The 24,389-nt window shown below is 37.3% G+C and overlaps 1 protein-coding gene across 2 annotated transcripts in view; it reads left to right on the forward strand.

The window, feature by feature from the left end:
* Positions 1-24,142, forward strand: part of EIF3H (eukaryotic translation initiation factor 3 subunit H) — a 93,970-nt gene extending 69,828 nt beyond the window's left edge. The window contains exons 3-8 of one of the 2 annotated variants that reach the window (XM_036103548.2): positions 9,754-9,921; positions 11,454-11,553; positions 12,776-12,925; positions 19,978-20,098; positions 22,349-22,481; positions 23,917-24,142. In XM_036103548.2, coding sequence (XP_035959441.1) covers positions 9,754-9,921; positions 11,454-11,553; positions 12,776-12,925; positions 19,978-20,098; positions 22,349-22,481; positions 23,917-24,014 — 770 coding nt within the window. In that variant the 3' untranslated portion in view covers positions 24,015-24,142. Of the gene's footprint in view, positions 1-9,753; positions 9,922-11,453; positions 11,554-12,775; positions 12,926-19,977; positions 20,099-22,348; positions 22,482-23,539; positions 23,648-23,916 lie in introns of those variants that run through there. The other variant, XM_078072075.1, reaches the window with a different exon arrangement.
* The last annotated feature ends 247 nt before the right edge of the window (positions 24,143-24,389 follow it).

Consider the following 24,389-nt stretch of genomic DNA (forward strand, 5'->3'; position numbering starts at 1 on the left):
TTTTTTCCTCTTAATTTACAACAGAGGAGACCTAGGCCAAAATAATTTTGTTGTAGGTCACACAACTAATGTGTATTAACGATGGTGTCTTGGTTCAGGCTGCTGTAACAAGTACAGTAGACTGGGTGGTTTAAGCAACAGGAATTTATTTCTCACAGTTCGGGAGACTGGAAGTCCAAGATCAGGGTGCCAGCAGGGTTGGCACTTTTCACTGTGACTTCACATGGCCCTAGTACTGCCTGTGGATGGAGATGGGAAGAGAGAGAGGGAGGGAGGAAGGAAGCGAACTCTGTGGTGTCTCTTATTACATGGTGTCTAAAGGGCACTAGTCCCATTGTGAGGGCCCCACCATCATGGCCTCAACTGAACCCGATTACTTTCTAAAGACCCCATCTCTGAATACCATCAACTTGGGGTGTTAGGGCTTTAACATAAGAACTTGGGGTATGTGATAATTCAGTCTATGGCAGACGGTATTTAGACCAAGTTGGCTACTTCAGATTCTGAGTAGTCTGAAGTACCCTGTTCTGTTCCCTGCTCCCACAGTTTAGGAGTGCTGGTACCCAGGTTATTTGATGACCATGGTAAATGTAGGCAAGTTAGCCAGCAGTAGAAAATTCTGTTGATATGTATGCACATACACCTTTCATGTTACATGTATTGCATACTTCTTTTGTCAAAAAACATGGAAAATAAGGGCAAGAATAAGTAAGAAAACAAAAATCATGTATGATGTCACTCCCTGGAGAACTACTGTCGTTACCATTTTAGCATGTTTCTTTGTAGTCTTTCTCCTTACAAGGAGGGAGGAACCCAGGCTGTTTACATACTGGCATTTATATGGTTTATAGTTTTATATTCTTCTTTTTTTCCTGGTAGCATCTCATGAACATTTTCCCATGCCATTTATAAATTTTTTAGAAACATTCTAAATGCCTTGGAGAAAATAAATTTGAGACCAGTTCAGAAGGTAAATAGCTATATGAGCTGAGTGTGGTGAAGATTGATGACTCAGAGTACCCCTTAGTGAGGGAGAAGTAGTAGGGTTTGTGGGTGGGATGGATAAAGTCAGTGTATACGTTTGTAGTGTGTAGTATCTATGGGACTTTCCCCCTGAAAATGCTCAGTAAGCACAAAGCCATGTGGACTGGAGGTAAATATTTTAAATTGCCATCATCGTATGGTTGGAAGTGGAAATCACCATTTTCCAGCTGGGGAAATTAAAGCTCAGGGAGATAAATGCAGTAACTACCACCAGCTTGTTGGGCAGCCATATTGAAAAGGGTACTTTTTAGAAAATGGTGTCACTATAACTTTATGAGGCTCCCAGCACAGGTGGTGCTCAGTAAATGGTTTCAGTACAAACAGTTTTGTTTGCACATTGCAAACAGTACCTCCCAAAAGTGATCATTTGTTCTCTATTTTGAATATTGACTGCACACTGCTAAAGCATCTCATTCTATTTTTTGAACAACTGAAGTTTGAACTGATAGGGGATGAAACTTTTTTTTTAAGATTTATTTATTTATTAGGGAGTGCGCGTGCAAGGTGGAGCAGCAGAGGGAGAGGGAGAAAGAAACTCTGAGCAGACTCTGTGCTGAGCACAGAGCCCAGTGTAGGGCTTGATCCCACGACCCTGAGATCACAATCTGAGCTGAAACCAAGAATCGGACACCCAACTGACTGTGCCACCCAGGTGCCCCTGGGGGTGAAACTATTAATTCATTTTGGCAGCCCTTTTTTTTTCTTCTTCTTCTTTTTTTTTTTTTTTTGATAACTTGTATAGACTATTTTGTGTGTTATAACAAGTACAATTGAAGGCCATTCTTTCCTTGTTTTACATTAAAAACTTAGATTTATAGGAAAGGTAAATCAGGTGTGATTATTCTATTACAGAAATGTCTTCTGTTTCTCAAAAAATTGCATACTAGTTTTGCTTTGAAACCCCACATGAAAACTTTGTATTAGGGTTAAGGACTGGGCAAAGTCTTACTGACTTTGAGATCTGATGTTTTTCTCCCTTTGGATAATGTAAATGACCAAGTTTCCCTTATTGCTTTGATTGCCAGAATGCTTAGAGCCAAATTTGTGTATTTTAGTAAAACAAAATATGGGGGCGCCTGGGTGGTTCAGTCGTTAAGCGTCTGCCTTCTGCTCAGGTCATTGATCCCAGCGTCCTGGGATCGAGCCCCGCATCGGGCTCCCTGCTTGGCGGGAAGCCTGCTTCTCCCTCTCCCATTCCTGTTTGTGTTCCCGCTCTCGCTGTCTGTCTCTCTCTGATAAATAAATAAATAAATAAAATCTTTTTAAAAAATTTAAAAAATGCTATTATAAAAAAAAATATCTATGGTTTACTTCATTTTGTTCAGGTCTCTGCCTCACCTGCAATTTCTGCTTTATGCATTCTAATTTATACTTTACCCAGTCTTGAATTCTGATGATTTTATCTGTTTTAAAGCAAGCTAATTTGTGTCCTCTGTGGACATAGTAACATGGATATATATGTAAAATTTACTAATAATTGTGACCTTTCTAGTACATTAACAACAATCATGTTTTTGAAATACTCCGTTTTGTTTTTTTTTTTTCCTGAATACTTTCAGTACTTAATTTTGGGCCAGAATTAGTCTAATACCTGACATATAGCTGTAAATATGACAGAAGTGTTACTTGTCCTCATGAAAGAGCCTATAACCTAGTATGAAATAGTATTTTTCTAAATCCAGAGATTCTCCTTTAATCTTCTAACATATCATCCTCATAATTGTAGCAAGAGGTAGCAGTGGTCAGTAGGCTATTCTTCAGGAGAGAATTCTTCATGGTGATGGGTAAAGAGGTCTGTAGCCTTTGGTCCTGTCCAGGTGAATTCACTTTGTATAAACAGATCTCAGATGACCTATAGTTAACTTATTAGTTGCTCTCCATCATCCACTTACCTGCATGTGTTTTCATGATCAAGGGCAGAGATGTGTATACATTTTAAATTTCATAACCTCAAAGAAATAGAATCTCTTTGACTATGTTTCATGATTTAGTTGAGAAGATAACAATATGAATTTTTTACAGGATATACATGTTATTTTCTGTAAAGAGTCCTGTTTATTTCATAAAATACTTCTTGAGAAACATTAAAACCTCAAAAAACCTGATTTCCCCCAATTTTCAAAGCTCTTACTAGTTTTAAAAGATAGAGTGGTTGCCACCCCTTCCCTTATCTACAGCTTGGCATTCTGAAGAAATTATTTGTTAGAATTCATAAACACTTTAAAGAAGAAATTAAACCACCCAGGACAAATGAACTATTAAAAAATATTCTGTAAGATTATTAAGAAAGGCAGTATTTTTCTTATTTCTTTTAAAATAAAACAAATTAGTTTCTAGGTAGAGTAATGTATCAGGCAATTAATGTGAAAAATGAACTGTTACCAAAATCCTTAAGCATTCACAGGGGTGGCCTTAATAACAGATGATGTATTAATTGGAAAAAAGGATGAATATATGATACAGACTGGGTAAAGAGAATATGGAAGTTTTAAGAAATGTATATATACTCCATAGTTCTCTCCACCCAAAGTAGACTCTTATTTAAGTCTTCTTTCAAATGCACATTCTGTTTGCTTAAATCTACATCTGCTACTAGCTTTGAACACTGCCTGAAACGTATGTGCAGCTTGGCAGAAAGTCTGATATGAAGAGGAAAGCTCAGAATAGTTTGTCTTGTTAAATGATGAGCAAAGCCTTCACAGTTCATAGCCTGTCGGTGTTCACTGGTGTCCCATGGTGCTGCTGGGAAAGAGGCTTATAATTATTTTCTTAAAAGTCCTGCTTAGGTTAGCCCTCGCGCTAAAACAGATAGGAGATTTTGATGTATTCCACTTCCCTGTCATGTTTGTTGAAACCATTGATTTGTTTCAGAGTTGTGGGGTTTTGTTTGTTTGTTTGCTTTTAAAGTCATTTGCATCTCTTGATTGAACTTAGTAGGTTTCTTTGCTGCAAAGAGCATATACTAGATCTGGTCTCTGTTCCCTTACTTGATGTGTTTGTGCAAGTCATCTTTGATCTAAGCCAGTTCTTAGTTACAAAGTAGTATTGGCATAAATTTCAAATAGTAACATAGCAGTGTTTTAGGAGTTTGATTACATATTTGTGATAACTATGGACTTTGACAATTACAAATCTTTTTAGGTAGTTTTATCACTTAAAATCTTACTGGTATTGCTAAATTATTGGTTGATTTAGTGGTCAAACATGCACAAGCTGTGTTTTCTCAAAACCTAGAAATTGTGTATTTCTGTTGTGTTTGTGTGTTATGCTTTATTGGCTCAGAAATAATTTACACTCTACCAATAAGAAGAGATGAGATTCTGTAAGTAGGTGGTTGCCTGGGCTTTGGAGTCAGAGAGTCTGAAGTCAAATTGAGTCCTGCCACTTTACAAGCTGTGGTAAACAGTTTTTCAAAGAGGATTTCAGTAACGGTAATTAGCTCATTAGAGTTACTGTGAGGGATAAAGTCAGATAACATATGTAGACCACTTCGCAGGAAGTCTGACATAATAAGTGCTCACTAAGTGCTACCTTCTCTCCTGGTGTTTAGCTCTACCCTTTCCCTCTAGGCTATATATATATATATATATATTTTTTTTTATATAATTTTGTCATAATTTATTTTAAAATAATTTGGATTTATTTGATATGGTATTAAGTCATTAAATGAAAACAGTATGTCTATTAAATTGTCTTTAATTTCTAAAATTTACATTAGGTCACTTTGTCTTTCAAAAGTTCCCTAATCTATAAAACACTTTTCCCCCCCTTAATCTGACAGACATTATCTCGAGTTTTGGACTATGCTACAGCTTTAACTTTCTGCCTTCAGCTTATCTCAGCCTAGCCACCTGCGGCAAGTCTTTGTTCTTGTTTTTCTCTTGTATTTTGGTGAAGCTCACTTAAAATAATAAAAAAGATGATTTTAAAGATGAGGGTGAGGAATTGAAGGAGAAAGAATGCTGGTTCATTATTCTACTGAACTAAAAAGCTTCTAATTCCTTGTTCTTCTCAGTGATCTTCAGGAGAACTCACATCTTAAGCTTTTTTTGTTGCTTGCCAGTGTAACTCCAGATATAGCATTTAAATATAAAACAACATATTATTTTAGCTGTTTTCATATTTGGAGATAAAAACAAAAGAAAGCCTAACAAATGTGGATTTTTGAAAGGAATCGTTATTGGACAGCCTGCCTCAGTTAAGACAGTTTTAGTTCTAGGCAATTTAAAATTGACTGTTTTGCAAAGAGGATATCTGGAAAAAGTGAATATGAATATACTGGTGCCAAACCTCGAACAGTTACTCAGTGTTGTAAACCAGGTTCTCCTTTGCTTGGGAGAGGCTTAGCCAATTAAGACAATTGTAGAGATTGAAGAGATTTATAAAACTTCAGCTCATTTTTATAATCCTTCCAAATTTTGTAGCACCCACCTCAGTTGCATGTTAAGTATTGCTTTTGTATTAGTAATTTGAGTTGGCTTAATAGTAACTACCAATTTGTTTTTGAAATTCATTTGCTGTGCACTGTTTCTCCTCAGTCAGTAGGGTGTTTGCTTTTTAGACTAAGAATGCTTAAAAATTAAAAAGTTCCTTCCTGAACTTTTCACTGTACAATTCTGAGCTGAGCCCTTCTGTTGGATATTACCATGATTTAAAAATAGTCCCCCTCCAAAACAATTTTCCTCTTGCTATTCATCTTTGGGAACTCCCCCAGGAATATTTGGTTATCAATTCAGAAGTGAATATCATTGGTTGAAATTGCTGCTTTTGGGCTTCTTTTTGTTAAATATGAGAACTTTAGAATAAAAGTGAAAGTGTGCCTAACCCTGGACCAACTCTACAAAGATGCCAGGAAATGCTTATTTCTTACTTCATTGACCTGCATTAACTCAACAGTAGGGAATTGTGGTACTTTCTATCAAGGAGCCTCATTTTTTCTTTTCCTTCTCTTTTTTCCTTTTGTTTCTTTTGCTGTGATTCTCTTGAGTTCTGAGGTACGAGGCACTCCCTACACAGGGATGAACCTTATCTCTACCTAGGCACATCTTTTATGCCCTCCTGTTAAAACTCCAGCCCAGTAAAGTGAGTTCAGCTGGGCAGGAGAAGGCAAATACGGCTCTACCTCCCACTCACCCAGAGCCTGTGGGCTGGGACAAGGCATCCTCGTAGCCACTTCCAGAAAGCATGAGCTTCCTCTCCTCCCCTGTTATCTTAGTGTTGTAGCTAAATTGGGTCTCTTGTGTGTGCCTTAAGTGCCCACCCCAGTATAACTCCTGAGAGAAACTAGCATAGCCACAAAAGCAATGGCATTCGCCTGGGAGATGAGAATCTGCAGTGGTCGTTCCTTATTTCCTGGGTAAAATTAACTGGGACATCACCATTTCACGATGTTTTCCTTGTGTCTTCCATAGGCCGGAGGGGTAAATAAATAGGTGTTAGCTGGTGTGGCAGCTCAGATCATTTGATTGGTGGTAGCTGCCAGGAGCGTGGTTTTGAGACTGTTTTATTGGGATAGTCTGCTGTGCATTTCTTATCCTTAGATTTGTGAGGATACTTGCAGGGTTTGGTTTTGTGTTTTTTGAAAACTTGGGTTGGAGGGGGAAGAAAAGAAACACTGGGTGAAGGGAGATGAGAGTCACATGTCTTTGTCACCATTAAAAGGGAAGACACAGACCGAAAAGTCTGCAAAGAAAGCAATTCACTTGGCAGGCTCTGAGGTTTTTCTTGGTCCTCAGCTTGTATATAATAGAAAAACATATCACTTAAATTTTTGTTTGTTTGTTTGTTATTGAATTAAACTTACCTCTTTGAACTGTGCACTTACTGGAGGCTCATATGAATAGTCCTGGTGAGGACTGGGCCTCAGTGCACCCGAACTTTACTTTGAAGCTCATCTTTTCACAGATCACTTGCAGTCCTTTTATTTTTTAAGATTTATTTATTTATTTTAGAGAGAGCATGAGCAGAAGGGGCAGAGGGAGAGGAAGAGAGAATCTTAATCAGACTCTGTGCTGAGTATGGAGCCCTACCTGGAACGCTGCATAGAGGCCGACATGGGGCCCAGTGCAGGGCTCGATCTCACGACCCTGAGATCACAGCTTGAAGCAAAACCAGAGAGTTGGATGGTCAACCAACTGTGCCACCCAGGCACTTGCAGTCCTTTAAGATCCTTTCTTTCTTTGTGTGACACCTCCAAGAGGACATTCTTTAAGTTGTGTTTTTTAATTTTTAAACTTGGGGTGGAAAGTCCAAACCGAAATAGAGAATATTTGGACATTTCACATAGAATAGGCCCAGACTGTATTTTTTGTGTAATAGTGAAATTCCAGTGCCTTGTAGATTTTTAGAAGCAATTTATCAACTTACCTGTCTTGGTCCTACCCCTTACATTTTAATATTTATTTGCCATATTTAGGTCATATGAAAACTCTTTATAACCTTAAAAATAAATTTTTATTAGAGCCTTGCAAGCTCATCTCTCTACTTCTCAATTCTCAAGAAGTAAATACACTGGAGCAGTGGTATTTCCTGTAGAGTGACAAGCCTCCTATCCCTTAGTCTCTTTTTAGCTGAGAGGAATACTTCATTTTCATTCTTGTCCAAGGAGCTATAAAATAGGTAAGATTCTGGGTGAAGAAGGAATTTGGAGGTTTGCTACTAATCATATAGTTTGTTTTACCTCCTGCATCCTGAAAATGCTATTATAAAACCTATTGTATTCAGGCTATTTGGGGAGAAACTTAGTAAGATTACAGACTCTTCCAGAGAAATGCATTTTTTAGGTATTAATGCATGCTGGAGGCTCTGCTTTAGTCTTTAGAAAAATTATCACTTTAATTAGCATATTTAATGAACACTGTGGAGTCACAACATTTTGCTTGTGATGTGCTCTCTGATCTTTCTGGAGATGGGAAGGCTGAGCATCAGAAAAGGATCATTAACTGGACAGCAAGATTCCCCATGGGAAAAATCTAAGAGCAATCTAAGAGCTAGTATGAGAACCTAGATCTCAAGATTCCAAGTCTTTTCTTTTTTTTCTACTGTTGCAAATTGAATCTAACTTCTGCTTATATTACACCTAAATTGTACATTGGCAGATATTTTGGAAATACTGATTTAAAAAAAAAATCATCCTATAAAATCATGATGGTACTGTCAATTGCTTGGTAATCTCTCCCTATCTCCTTCTCCCTATTCCTTTAAAATGAATAGTACTGGCTCCTGTTTTACTTGTGGTATTTGATTAAATTCCATTAGTCAAATGGGTGATTTTAATTTAAAAGCGGGAATTTTAAAGCAGAAAGAGCCCATAGCAATGGTTCTATACCATATTTATGTGGTTGATACGTACAAATCTGTTAAAGTAGCTGGAAAGGAGGTCTGTTATGTGCCAGAGGGACAAAAATTTAAGATAAAAGATAATTGATATAAGATTATCATATTATTTTTATACTGCTTCTTCTTGAGGCCATCATATTGTATATAAAAAGAAAAACTAAAAAACCAAATTCTTGAATAGTTGAAAAGTTGGCTGCCATATTTATCATGAGAAATATAACCTTCCTTGGAATAAGCAGATTTATAATTTCTTTGCCTAGTAACAAACGTTGAAAAAATAAGATTGTGACCATCTGAGGGAGGTTCTTTTGTACTTTATGATCCTGAATCTTGTTTGCTTTATTAAACCATAGTGCTATAACCAAGGAAATGACAGGCATATAACTTTACTTTTGCTAAAGCCTGATTAAAAGTTTAAAAATGAAATAGGTTAGATTCCAAGGTAAGCAAATATATTTACTCCACATAGTTGTACATTCATTATAATAGAAGTAACTTAGTTATTATGTTGACTATAAAATTGTCTCCTGTATTACATATTTGCTATTCATTATTGGACTATATTGCTTTTTAAAATCTTCTATTTATTATAGTCTCAGTTTGCACCTATTCTTGTAATATTGCTTTAAGTTAATAATAGACATTATAGTCATTAATTTGATGAAAGTAAAAGTCTTTCAACCTTTTCATTCTATACATGGTGATTAACCTATAACTCTAATGAAAAATTAATATCTGTTACTTAACGCAAAAGAATACACAAACAAGAAAAAAGAATTTTTTTAAAATTTAGCATATGCAGCAGGGGGCACCAGATGAAGGCAAAAATGAATTCTTATATTTTAAATCAGCTACAGCTTGTATTCTGTTCATATTTAAATAATGTGGTAGTTAATTGTTTCCCTATTCATTTTCTTGATGATTTTAACTTCTCAGTTCTAAAAGCTGTGTTGAAGAAGCCATTCTCACTTTATTAATTCAAATGAAATGTCTTAAAATTAACCATTTTAGCAGTTATACAATTTTTTTCTTAAACATTTACTATTTTTAAGAGTTTTAAGAAGGGAGTGGAAACCACATTTAATAAATAATTTCTTGTTTAGAACAAGACATTATTACTGTTGTTTTTAGTAACTTTTCTACAGTATGTTATTTCATTAATGAAAAAAGGAAAGCTTCAGTGATTTGAAATGATTTGAAAGCTTAAATTCATTTTCGGTATAGGTGAACTGAATGAATTTGAAATCTGGAAACTGTGTCCTTTAGCTAATAAATAGTTGTGTAAAAACAAGTTTCCAAAAAGGCTTGTATTTTACTATTTGTGGCATCATTAAATAGTTTTTCTTTTACCCCCTCCTCCCTGTCATCTAGTCCAATATCAGATGGAAATGATGCGCAGCCTTCGCCATGTCAACATTGATCACCTCCACGTGGGTTGGTACCAGTCCACGTACTATGGCTCGTTCGTCACCCGAGCACTCCTGGATTCTCAGTTCAGTTACCAGCATGCCATTGAAGAATCTGTCGTTCTCATTTACGGTTAGTAGGAGTTTCCTTTATTATTCTTTTCTTCCCTTAATGTTATTACTACTATTTTTGCTTTCTGTCTTTTTGCCTCTTAAGAGCAGCCTGGCAGGCCTTCTCAAGTAAATACCAACCCTGTTTCTGCAGCAGCCTCAGCAGCAGCTAAGTCTAGACAGGGTTTCCTTCTTTCTGTTTATTTTTCTTGCTATCAGAGCCCTGATGTGTACATTTTGGAATGCTGGAGTAGCTGCTTCATTTTTATTCCTCCATCTCCCCTCCCTCATTTGAAGGGGCTGGTGGAACTAGACCAGATGTCTAACAAACCCCAATTGCTAGAGTGTCTGGCTCTGTACGTGACTGACCAATCATAACACAGCGTGCCAAGTTTTTTTTATACCTCTGACAGCAGTGTACAAAACCTGGACTGTTTCTTAGCACAAAGATTTTTTTCTTTTCGGCCTATTTAATGGTGTTTCCTCAAGCTCTCCAGACCAGATGTTCTGTGCTGTATCAGAACTGTAGGCAATTTAACAGCTTTATAGCCTTCCCCCTCCCCAAACACTCACAGTTTGCCATATCTGGCAGACTTGCATATAGTTTCCAGCTGAGAAGTAAATGTAACGTCCTGAGTATCTGTCAGAAAAAATACTAATGAATACGATCAATCTTATGAGCTGCCCCAAAATTGTTTCAGTATGTTAACAATTGGATTACAGTAAAGAACAAGTTGTTAAAGTGTACTTATATTGGCTGGAAACATTGCATCATCAGACCTTGATGAATTTTCCACTTGTTTCAATCTATTTTGGTTTTCATTTTATCACCTATTGCTAAAAGTTTCACTGTGTTAAGTTTCAGACAACATGAATGTTAACACAGGTTTTAGGCGAATATTGGCATGCCGGAGCCGTTATCATGCAGCAAGTGCTAAGCTCTCTTACTCATGGAGTGTGTAAGCAGCTAGTTTTGACAAAATGAGTTTCTCTGGAACTAAAAAGACACTTTTGTGATAGCACTTTTTAGTCATTTCATTTTTAGAATCTGTTTTAACTAAAAAATTTGGACAGTGACTATTAGGATGGATAAATTTTGTTCACAGGGCTATTCATTTAAATTAGTCGACTGAACTACACAAATGCATGCAGTGTATTTTCACATTTAATATTCATTAGTATTTTTCTTCTAATTATACAAGATGAATATAAGGTGTATAGAACATATGAGATGTTTAATTTTCATCAAGATTTCTGGTTCAAGCTGATGAATAGATTTGAAAATAACTGCATTTTGAATCTTCTGTTTTTAAAACGTTGGGAGGAAGTTACTCTACCAATTCCAAGTAGGATGATAAGGTTCCTACATTTTCACTTAACTATTCGCTATACTGCTTTTAATCTGCTTCAGATTGAGTTCTGATCTTTTATTTTGATCTTCATTTTGTAAATATCGTGTGGTAAGTAACAGTGTGCCTAGAACCAGTGTCATTCAGGCAAAGCATTGTCAGTAACGAAATTGTTAGTAATTTCTTTCTCTTTTCCTTATTTGAGATCCCATAAAAACTGCCCAAGGGTCTCTCTCTCTGAAAGCATACAGACTGACTCCTAAACTGATGGAAGTTTGTAAAGAGAAGGATTTTTCTCCTGAAGCGTAAGTGTTTGGGGGCCTGTGAGGTGTATGGTAAAGCATTGGCTGTTTTCCTTTTAAGATTTTAGTTTGCCACATTTATTGAATCCTTGGTAGTGGTGGCGTGGTAATGCTTTTGCCATGTGGATGGTAGAAGTCTTTTGCATGGCCGAGTGCCACTTGATTTCTCCCTTTCCATGTTTAAACTGTTCTTTATGGAATGTCTCATCTGTTGTTCTCACTGTGGGTGAATTCAGTTGGAGTGGGAATTAATTAGCTACTGAATTTGAAGAAATAAATGATTAAATAAAGGGAGGTGGGATGAGTGACCGGCGGCTGTCAGACTGTGAGCTCTGTGTCAGGATGATTGTGAGCTGTATGTCTTACTTTCTGAGCGCCTGTTTCATGGGGGGTGGGGATGGGAAAGACATAAACATTTTAAGGTATCAGTAAGGAATGTGGCATTTTGGAAATTTTATGGGTGATAGATATGCACAGACTTAATCGGTAAAGCTGTTTTATGATCTTAATAATGGCATTGGAATATTTACATTAAAATTTTTAAAAACTCAGAATTCTTTCATTTTCTGTTAATTATGGGAGTTTTGATTTCTTATTAAATTGAAGTTAGTGGCTTTGATTTCATGTAGGACAGTTCTTTGCTAGTTTCCCAATAGCTTCTAAAGAAATTAAGGTGCAAAAGGTTTTAAAAGCTCACTCATGAACAATTCCTGTGTATGATAGTTACAACTAAATTAATGAGAAATTGCATTCTTGCTGTGTTCTGAACCATTGTGTATAGGATATCCTGTGAGTGTTCTGCTAGTTGTTAGTTTCTTTAGTTCGGTAGGCTTTTAAAATGAACTTTCCAAGAACTGAAGTATTTCTCTGTTCTAGCTATTTATTTTAAATGTTTTAGATACAGATTATATAGCATAACTACCCATGACATTTACATTTTAGTATCAATGAAATTTTGAAGATACCTGATTACAAAGAAAGAATAGTTTCTTCTGCCAAGAATCTTTGTTTTCTGGGCTTTATAGCTCAAACTTGGATTGTTTTCAGTGTTATTCAAATCATTCGACTTATGCTTGACTCTCTAAAACTAGTTTCTCTTTTTTAAAGAGTGCTAATGAAACAAAGATCCTGGAGAGGGCCTGTAATTAGGGAAAATGTATGAAATAGTCAATTTAACACTTACTTCTGACCACCAGACTAAAGTATTTTTTAACATGCTTCACAGATTGAAAAAGGGAAATATCACCTTTGAGCACATGTTTGAAGAAGTGCCGATTGTAATTAAAAATTCACATCTGATCAACGTCCTAATGTGGGAGCTTGAGAAGAAGTCAGCTGTAGCAGATAAACATGAATTGCTCAGTCTTGCTAGTAGGTAAGTGACCCTGTCTAATGAAAAGTCCTTTTTTAATCACTTTCTGCAAAAGATTCTTTCACTTAGAATTTAACCCATGGATCCAGAGAAAAATTATCCAAGCATATTTTGAGGTTCTTGAGACATATGTAATGACATGTAGTATTTGTCTAGCCCTGCTAAGATCCCAGGAAAAAAGCCAAACTGATAAAATGAAAGTGTTTGAATACTAATAATTCCTGTTATAAGAACCCTCTGATGCCTTTGCTGTATCATTTTTGCTTTGATATGGGGTAAATGCCCATGGGGGAGGGTTTTTTGGCGGGGCGGGGGGGCTTAGCTTTATTTATTGTACACTGTCCTTGGAGGCCTATGGTATTATGTCGGGATATTTAATAATGCTCAGGAAAAATACAAAAATGCTTCTTCGTTTTACTGGTGGCACTTGCCCTTGTTCAGATGCAGACTCTATTAGTAGTGAATTTCCAATGTGGATTTTCAAGTAAAATTAGGATTTTCTGAACCTGACACTGCTTTTTCTGTCTTAGACGGTGGTGACATAACTTCCTCCATTGTGACTGCTTTAGCTACCTAGTTGCTACGTATTATTTATTGTATTGGTAAAGTGCTGACTGAGGTGTTCCAAACAGATTATTTCCTTTATGGAATTAATGTTTCTTTTCCTAGCATTTATTGCTCTTAACAGAAATATAAGCAGAATCGTCTATATAGCTCCTCTTAAGTGCCCTTTAAGCTTGATCTTAGTGATTGTTTTGTGGTGGAAGAATGCTAGCAGCAGGCCTGTAGAATGAAATTAAATAGAGTAGGTAGTCAGTCTATATGCATTTGTTGGATGACTGAAAAAAACAAGGTGTGTTTTCTTAAGCAACCAGTTTGGAATAGAGGCTCAGTTTATCAGATTTCTCTAATCCCAGATAGAAGCTTGTGCAAAAGAACATACAGACTTTGTACTTGTTTGTTAGAAGACAAGTAGGGTAAACCCAGGAGGACCGAGAGCCCAGTATTGTTCTCCATGCTCTGGGCTGGATAGGACCGTACTTGAAGTGACACTTCGTATTGCATGAATCCATCATAGGGGCCACGAGAAAGTATGTACAGAGGAAGGAGATGGAAACTGCATGGTAAACGGAGTGCTAAGTGATACAGCTAGCTTTCAAGGCTCATTTGGCACTGAAGAGTGCACTCTTGACTGCAAACATATATTCATAATAGTCCTTTAATTTGTCTCTTTTAGAAGGTCATACTTAAGTCTTCATTGCTTTTACAAACACACTGAGCACACCTGTATTTAAAGCATTGCACTAAGAACATTCTTTAGCATGCAAGGTTACAATTTGATGTATTGAGTATATGTAGTTATACAATAATTTTAAATTTACTACATGGAAGTGTTTGCTTATATAATATATGCCTTCACCTTTTCCCAAGCTTATTGAGCATACAAAACAAATACAGCCCTTTTGTGCTTTAAATTACCAGTGAGCTGGTCCGTAATGTCTGTTTGTCCAAAACAGCATTTATAATAGCCAAGAAAATGTTCCCAGTTTGCCATAGCAACTAAGATCTAGACAAATATTTTATTACTGTTTTTATCTTCTGTATTTTATGTGAAATAGAAAGAGGGGCCCTTTCCTTTTCATGTGAAATTATTTAAAAGGTAAATTTGTGTTGCTGTTGGAAGGAAAAAAATGAAGCAACCCTGAAGCAGCGCCTATGCTGATGGGTTGTTACATTCATCCAAACTGATACTACTGTTTTAAAAGACTTTGTACATCTCAAATTTCAATTTATTTTTAAGATTTATTTGTTTGAGAGAGAGAGAGCGAGCGAGCATGCAAGTGGGGGGAGGGGCTGGAGGGGAGGGGCTGAGTGGGAGAGGGAGAGAGAGAATCTCAGGCAGACTCCCCACTGAGTGTGGAGCCTGACGCGGAGCTCCGTCTCATGACCCTGAGATCATGACCTGAGCCAAAATCGAGAGTCAGACGCTTAACCGACTGAGCCACCCAGGCGCCCTTCAAATTTTAATTTCTTACATCAATGGCATAATGGTAGTCAGGCCTGTCGCCATAAATTTTTTTCTAAGAAACCATATCAGAAATCATGCCCAAGAAGCTCCTCAAATTTTGCTTGGTCTTGCTTTTCACAGCCCATATGTGGATACACTTTTTTGGTTTACCTGATATATTTGTTCTAGGCTGTGAATAAAGCATACTACATTTCCTTTCATTTAAAGAATTTAAAAAATTTTTAGTTTTAATTTTATTGGCTGGAAGTTCTAGCAATGGCTGTTTCATAACAGCCTTTATTAATGTTTACAAATGTGTTACCCAAGCCTTCAGCTTTTCACACATGAAGAAACAATTCTGTTTTTATTTCCTCTTTAAACAAGTAAACTAAGGGTGGGCATTATACATTAAGTCTGCAGCCAGAGCAGACTTCTCACTGCGTGTCTTGGTTCACATCTGTTGAAGTGAGCTGTTTTTCAGTTCTTTGTTTCCTTGACAATAAAAGAAAAGGCTATATTATTGAAACTCCTAACAGTAACTCCCTGGTTCAGTATTCTAGTTGAATGGGTACTGAAAAGATCCCCATAAAGTTGCTCTTGGTAATGGACCTGATTTCCTGTGAATGTTATCTGAAATAGGTATTATTTTAATTCCTTTTGCCATTCAAGATCTGTTGTACAGATTTTTGAGTGTTTCTTATTGGATATATTTTGAAGAACATTGTAGTGATAAAAGTGTTATGAAATGTTTAAAGGCCACATATCTATGCTTGTGTTCTTTTGCTAATTACATATATTTAACAATATTACTTTATATTAAAGACATTTTTTGGTGTAGATCAAGAGGGTCTATTCTAGTAGCACCTTTCTCATTGCTATAATTAGTGTAGTCAGACTCCAGGATTTAAGATGTAGGAACAAATAATGGATCTGTCTCTGCATATGGCAGTAACTCTCCTTTATCATTTTCTCCAGTGTCACTATCCTCCTGCCCATCGCCCAGTTGTAGGGTTTGTGGTGATCTTTCTCTTCTCTGAATTCCTTTTGCACTTCAGCATATAAATGACTTATTTAACAACTAATTGCATAGTAATGATAGCATTTCTTGCTTAGCTCTCTGGGCCTCAGTTCTCCCACTGATAGAAATGAAAGGGTTGGTGCTCCATTCCTGTCCATCCTGCCTTCTCGGGATCTGACTGGGTTCTTCTACACTCTCTTTCCTCAGATATCTTCAGTTACTTTCCGTACTGGTTCTTTTCTATTAGGTTTCTTGACTTGTTTTTCCCATTAAAAAAAATTGAAAATGTTCAACTCCTCAGAAAAACTGAAAGAAAACAATCTGATGAACACACATAAACCTTTTGCGTAGATTCACCAGTGGTCTGTCTTGCCACATTTATACCTGCTATCTATATACATAAATGCATAACTTTTTTTTTCTGAACCATTTGAAAGTAAATTCCTGACATAACTTTTAACCCCTAAATATTTGAACATACATCTTCCAAGAATAAGGACGTTTAAATTCAAGTCTCCCTCATCTTAAAAAACAAAGTTACAAAAAAAGCACTTTTTGACCTCATGCCATTATTATCCATTTCCTTTCACCTTTTGGTTCATATTCACCTGTTTTTTTTTTTTTTTTTTAAAGATTCATTCATTTATTTGAGAGAGAGAGAGAGAGTGCACACGATCGGGTATGGGGTGGGGGGGTGGAGCAGAGGGAGAAGGAGAGAGAGTCTTAAGCAGACTCCATGCTGAGGGTGGAGCCCGATGCAGGGCTCAGTCTTACAACCCTGAGATCATGACCTGAGCCGAAATCGAGTTGGGTGGTTAACTGACTGAGCCCCCCAGGCACCTTGCATTCATCTGTTTTTGTAGTCAGACTTCTTAGTGTTCCACCTATTCTATGTTGTCAGAGCTCTCACTAAAGTCATAAAGGACGACTTTATCACCATGTTACTGGGTGTTGTAGACACTTAAACATTTAATATGTTGATGACTCCTTCTTCCTGAAATACCGTTTTTTGGAGTCTGTGCAACTGCAACGCTGTGAGGTCCCTTCTCATTCTCCATGGTGATCCCTCTTTGTTCATCCCTAAAGATCAGTGTTCCTCAGGGTCTGTCTTCTCGTGTGTACATTCCTGGTGTGATTTCATCTTATTTCTGTGTCTTTTGCTACCTTAGACCAGGGCCTCATTATTTCTATTCCTGATTACTTTCGCAGTCTCCTAACTTCCTGCTTTTAACCTTTTCCTCTTTCGTTGTAGTGATCTTGCTAAATGCAAATTGTATGATCATATTACTCCTTTGCTTAACTTTTTGGCTGGTTCCCCATTGGCCTTAGAATAGAATCCAAACTTTTAGTCCTGGCTTCCAAGACTCTCTGTGCTATGACTGTTGTCTGCCTCTTAGTTTCACTGCTCTCTTTTTTCCCAGTCCTGCCCTTCTGTGCAGTTCTTCAAAGGCATTATGCTTTTCATGCCAGAGTGTCTGAACACACTGCCTTCACCCAGTATCTGTCAGTGTCCTTCCCACCTTCCTTGTCTCCAACTCCTCTTCAAAAACTCTTAACTTCAGCTGTCAGAGAATCTGGAAACTCTCATCTGGTTCTGCCATACTATCTTTTATGCTTCCATTCTATTAGAACGATGACACCATTGTGCTGTGTTTATCTGGGTGCATTCCTGTCTTCTCATTAGGATGGGTGGAGTGCAGCAGTGTCTTATGGAGTTTAAGCCTCAGTGTCCGACAAAGTGACTAGCAGAGTACATATGTACTCATTAGAATGTATTGAAAGAGTGCATTTAGATGACAGAGTATTGTTAAATTTTAATCTTGAAGTTGTTTAGAACACAGTGTGGCTATATAATCAGTGGATCTGGACATTTGACTAGCTACTTGGTAGAACAAATCATTTTATTCACTCACCTTTCACCATAGGCCCAGACACTTAATTAGAGGTAAGTTAAAATCAAGCTGTTAAGAAATTAGAAGAAAACAGGAACAAATACTTAATCTCGTTTCCAAAGAAAAAGAAATATTTTAAAGTTAAAAAATGATTCACAAAATTAAAATGGAATAAGAAAAATATGAAAACTTAATTTGAAAAAAGCACTTTTTCAAAAAACTGAAACATTTGAAAAAAAGATTAAGTCATTAGGCCAAGTCACTGGGCCAAGGTTATGTAGATAGTGCCAGACTTGGGATTAGATGGTACATTTATTTACACACACACACACACACACACACACACACACACACACCCCAGTTCTGTGCTCTTTTCTGCTATTTAAGAAAGAGCCAAAACTTGCTAATTTTCTCCAGGTTATAGATACAGTCCATTTAGGATCCATATTGTAACTGAATTTACTCTCATTTATTCCCAACATTCCCAGTCTGTTCCTTCCTCAGCCTGCCCCTTCTCTGTAAATGCCATAAACCAACATTTGGCTGCTCAAGCCAGGAAACTGAGAGTCACCCTTGATTTCTCTCTCACTTCTGCCCATTTTTCTCATGCTTTCCCATGCTTACTGCCACCATCCTCGTCCAAGCCACCACTGTTCTCTTTGTAATACCCCAGTAGATTCTGTGTGCTTATGTGTGTAGTTTTTAAAGTAGAGATAAAATTTACGTAACATAAAATCTACCATCTTGACCATTATTTTGCCTTCCCAGCACAGTGTATGGGTGTCCGATTTCTCTACATCCTTGCCAGCACTCCACAGTAGACTCTTTACTCATCTCCTGGTTTCTACTCTCCAGTCTGTTCTCTGCATAGCAGCCAGAGTGGTCATTTTAAAATTTAAGCCAAAATATATCATAAACACGTACAACTCAAGGGCACCATTTAAGTTGGAGTTGAGGAGGCTCGTTCACACTAACTGTTGTTGGGGTGTTTTGTGGTGCAGCTAATGGCTTCCCACCTGTGTTTGTCTGACCTCTGTAACCTATCACTGTGCTCCAGCCATACCAGACCTCTTCTTTTTATCTGCCTAGTACTTGCCCATCTCAGGCATTCAGCACTAATGCTGTCTTCTGCTTAGAATACTTTTTTGCTTGGCTGATTCCTTCTAATCATTTGCTTTCAGCCTGTCCTCTCCATAAGGGAAAGAGATAGGGCAACCATACTATCTAAAGTGTTTCTACCTTTTTTCTCCTCCCTACTCCCAATCATTTGTAAGCTCAGTGAAAATAGAGACCATGAATGTCTCATTCATTATCGCTTCTCTGTTTGCTAACACTAAAGTCAGAATGTAATAGGTGCTTAATACTTGTTTGAAATGAATGTGTGAATACTATTTGTTAACTAGGTATTTTTAGAGTATATGTATGTAGTAGCAGGCTTTACCATGGTAAGAGATAGTTGCAGGCAGAAATCAATGAATATGGTGGTGATCGTACTAACCGTGAGCATCCCTTTATAAGATGATTTTGGTAAATGAGTTGCAATAGAAATTTCTGGAGAGGAAAAGAAGTGTCAATGACTGTACTATGGATTCTAAGAAGGGCAAGAGGGAAGGAGCCCTCTTTTTTTCTTCATTTGGCTTTGCAGAATAAATGCTATTGTTGTTCTTTTAGAACCTGCTGGATAGAGGAATCATGTACCAGAAGTCTTAGTGTCTGGTTCCTCCTTTCCATGGCTCCTGATTTAAATGCTCTGGAGCACAGTTGGGGAGGGGGTGGTGCTAAGTGGCCTAAGAAAAGGGTGCAGGAGTACTGACCTTAGGTTAAACTTGGTTGTTCAGAAAATATACATTATAGATAACCTGCTAGATATGTTTAACAGCTCCTACTCTGATACATGTATGCCCTGTTAATAAGAAACTGAGCTATTTCAGATACTCTGGTGGTTACAGGTGTGGGTTCAGTATGGAAAGTTTAATAACAAGCTGACTCAGATTCTTTGCTGTCCCCTTGCTTTTATGCGGTTGTGTGCTCTCATTCTTATAGCAAATGGCAAATCAATTTAATATCTCAGAAGTGTTTAGAGCAGTGGCAGACATCTGGCTTTAAAGTATGACATGTCAGTGTATTTACATTTCAGCAACCATTTGGGGAAGAATCTACAGTTGCTGATGGACAGAGTGGATGAAATGAGCCAAGATATAGTTAAATATAACACGTACATGAGGAACACGAGTAAACAGCAGCAGCAGAAACATCAGGTTGGTGTTACGGGAAAATTCGACATACACAGGATTCATTTCTAAGTATGGTGCTTCAAGAGTTATCTTCAAAATGATCAAAATCATATTTGATAAAGCATTGACTATTAGTAGTAACTCTATCATATTTAATTTATTACCACATACTATTTCTAAGTTGTACTTATAAATACCTGTTTTAAAGAGAGCTGGTATATTAACCTCAGATCACGATGGCAGTGTTATGCAAATAAGAGATACATTTATTGAGAAAATCAGAGGCAAAAGAGATTCTGGAGTGTCACAGCTCATTTCTTTACTAACTATAATTGGTTTGGTAGTGGCTCATTGCAGCATAGTTAGCAATCTTCAGTTCATTTGAAAAACTGAGCAATTGTGATTAAGAGCAAGCAATTTTGATAGGAAATAATAGACCAACTGCTGTGAAATAGATAGTATAATACAGATAAAAACCCTAGAACTACCTGAATAGTCTCATATGCACATACATACTGCTATGGCCATTTAACCTTTTCTTTTTTCGTGTTGCTTGAAGGCCACATGATTTTCACAGTTCCTGGAATATTGTTTTTGGACTGTATTGCTCTGAAGTATTCTTACAGCATTTGATTCATAGATAAGTTGATTCCAGAATGTTTACCTGTGAAAGCATTTGTATAGGATTACCGTGTGTTCATTGAAATGTACTTTAAACTTGGTGGTGTTAACTCAGCACAACTACAACTTAGGTGGCTCTGAGAATATTATATTTAAAAAAATTTTTTTAATATCAATGTTCATATATAGTGAAATTTAAAATACTTTGTTTCTACCGTACTTAGAATTTAAAAAACACATATAAATCTGTAAAGTATATACTTTTTAACTGAAAAGAGGATGGTTGGTTAAAGATGGCAGTAGTGAAAAACTTTTAAAGGGTGGTGGTGGGGGGAAGGACGGAAAAACCTCGCTTGATTCCATTCTCCTGCTGGTTCTTCCCATAGGGAAGGGATGCGACCTGGAGTATCAAATTGAAACTCTGTCCACTCGGAGACAGTTGATTCTGGAAACTAGTCTTACAGTCATTTTCCAGAATTCCAGCATGTCTTAAAATTTTGCATTTGATGTTTATTTGTACCAGCGCCATTCATAACCCTTTTTAAATTTGTCTGGCTTCTACCCTCAAACCCTATAATGAGTATAGAAATCTTTGCAAAAAGCAAGGTACTTCCCTTCTTTAGGAACCCAAGAACTTAAATTTTTTACTAGCCCACCTTGGTTTCTCATTACCTGACCTTTTAAGGCTCTGTGTGGGATATTTTCCCTCTGCCATTGTAAGCACCCCATAAGTATTACCTCTTGATTGTAATTGGCTCAGTAAGTTTGTAGTTGATCCATACCTTTAGATGTAACCCCACCTTCTCTTCTGAGAATCCTAGGAGTCCATAGTTTGACAGTTTTTTTTTTTTTTAAGTGTTTTGTTTTTTTTTTAAGATTTTATTTATTTATTTGACAGAGAGATAGCACAAGTAGGCAGAGAGGCAGGCAGAGGGAGAGGGAGAAGCAGGCTCCCCACTGAGCAGGGAGCCCGATGCGGGGCTCGATCCCGGGACCCTGGGATCACAACCTGAGCTGAAGGCAGCCGCTTAACTGACTGAGCCACCCAGGCGCCCCTAGTTTGACAGTTTTTGAGCATTTCCTAAGCTAATATTCATTCTTAGCTATAGAGCTAAAAGCACAGCTGATTAGTAGAAGTATTTACTAGTATAATAATAATAATGATAGTGATGATGATGATGTTATAGTTATCACCATCATCAGCATTATTGTTTTGGTCGGTAAGGATAAAGTTGAAAAAATTCCCCAATGTGGTGGTTAATTAATTCATTATTACAGTTAAGGTGAGTCATACTTGTAATGCTGTCATCTACTCCATTGTCAGAAATGGTAAAATCACTCCACTCACTAATCATGAGCTTCTTTGCCTTTTAAGCCCCCAGTTTCCCACATAACCAGTTTGCTTTTTCGATATCATTAGTTATAGACTCTTAGAGCCCAAAGTGACACTAGAGTTTCCAACAAAGGAATTTTCTTTGTTGCCATATTTATTAGCTTCTTAGAAGGAGGAGTTACCATGGGTTACCATTTATAAAACTGAGGTTGGAATTCAGGGCAGTGGGGTTTTGCTGATTGCATAATTGATGGAGGTCTTTTTTTTTTTTTTTTCTCCTCAGAGAAAAATAACCAAATCATTTCTTCTCTGAATTTTAGTATCAGCAGCGTCGCCAGCAGGAGAATATGCAGCGCCAGAGTCGAGGAGAACCCCCACTGCCTGAGGAGGATCTGTCCAAACTTTTCAAACCTCCTCAGCCTCCTGCCAGGATGGATTCTCTGCTCATTGCAGGTATTGTTGGCCAGTGCAAACATGGCTAGTTTTCTCTATTCCTTAGGAAGCAGAAGACAAGGAGAGATTTATAAACAGAAAAATATATCATAAAAGCTAGTGTATTTAAAATGGTTGAATGATGAATTTGAATTTAGCACCTATAATTTCTGAAATTTAAGAATTTGTCAGTCTTTGTTATTTCTAAGGTCCTTTCAGTGCTTCTTCACTCTATGTTTAGCTAAACATTTTTGAGATGGCATTATAAACTTTCTAAAGTGGAAAGGTTTTATTTGAGTCATCTTTCATAGAAACCAAGGAAAAATATTTACGTTCCATAACGCAGAAGATCATTCAGCTCAAGCTGCTTACTTTTCATGTTCCAGCCCAGCACTGAACCCACGTCTGTATGTGGGTGTTTGAATTGAATTGGATTTTCTGACTGGAGGAAAAGGATTTCCCTTACTTTGACTTATATTGTAGCAATAGGAATGCAGTTCTGGTTGTACTTTGGGAGTATCTACCATTTAACACTATCTTTCAGTGGTGGGGTCTTGTGTCCTATGCTAGGACTTGATTTTGCTCTTGTTTAGCTGTGATAACCTTATTTCTGTATAAATGTTGCTAAATACTGTCTGATTCATTCAGCCGGTTGTCCGTGAGAGATTTTTTTAGAGTGAAAACCCCACTCAAAAAAAAGCTAATACTCTACAATTTCTCAGTTCCATTTATACATTTTCAGTGTGTGTGTGTGTGTGTGTGTGTGTGTGTGTGGCGGGGGGGTCAGATTCCAAATTCTTAAAACCTTCTAGAACACACATAAATTTGGGAAACCGAGACACATTCCAATTCAAACAGACTTGTATTATGTATATATAAAATACCTTGCATAAATGTTGCATCAGATTAGATCATTAGTTTTAAGACTTAAAGAGCAGCGATGGACCCCTGTCTTCATGGGGATGCTCTGCTTCTGCTCTGTCTTGGGTCAGAAAAGGAACCCTTAATATTTCTAGAGCACAGCCTGAAAACTGCTGTACTTGTGCACATCTGGGTCAGGTGGTCCATTTTCTTTGCAGTTCTGTGATTTGGTAGCTGCTTTGTACCTGGCTGAGGAGAGCCAGTGCTGTTTTCTCACTTGTGTTAGTACAGTGTGCATCCAAGCTCCAAGGTCAGTACCTTTTGATTGATAGCTAATAGTACTTAACTGCTGTTGTTTTTCTTCCGTCTCCACGTAACCAAGAGTGGAAGATAGCTTATTTTCAAAAGAATTTACATTCTGTATTATAAGGATATGGACAAACGGAATTGGTTCCTGTAAACTCTTGATTGAGAACAAAACAAAATAAAATTCTGGTGATTATGTATTCTGATTTTCTTGCTTGCCTAGTGTGCTAGGTCATTTTATAATTTGTGGAACATTGTGACTCTCTTTCTCACTTTCCCAAATGCACAGGCCAGATTAACACTTACTGCCAGAACATCAAGGAGTTCACTGCCCAAAACTTAGGCAAACTCTTCATGGCCCAGGCTCTTCAGGAATACAACAACTGAGAAAAGGAAGCTTCCAGAAAAGGCGTTTTAACATGGACTCTAGAGATCACATTGGGGCAATTCTTGGAAGAAATACACTTGCCTAGTGAAAAGTCTTTCTAGCTATTAATAAAGTAAAAATAAAACAACCTTGACTCCTTGCTCATTTGATTTTACACGTATTATATCTAGCTTTTTATTTTTGTTTTGCTTATACTATTTATCTCCGAAAGATTAAATGGATTCGACCAAAGCTACACGGAGCCCAACCTCCAGGCTTCGACCAAAGCTACACGGAGCCCAACCTCCAGGCTCCGTCGTCTTTGCTGCTCCGTGTGAGGTGCCACATTTCAGCATGCAGTCCAGTGCTGCTTGTCCTGACCCCTGACCTAGCAG

The sequence above is a fragment of the Halichoerus grypus genome, chromosome 5 (assembly GCF_964656455.1).
Source record: "Halichoerus grypus chromosome 5, mHalGry1.hap1.1, whole genome shotgun sequence".
Taxonomy (NCBI): domain Eukaryota; kingdom Metazoa; phylum Chordata; class Mammalia; order Carnivora; family Phocidae; genus Halichoerus; species Halichoerus grypus.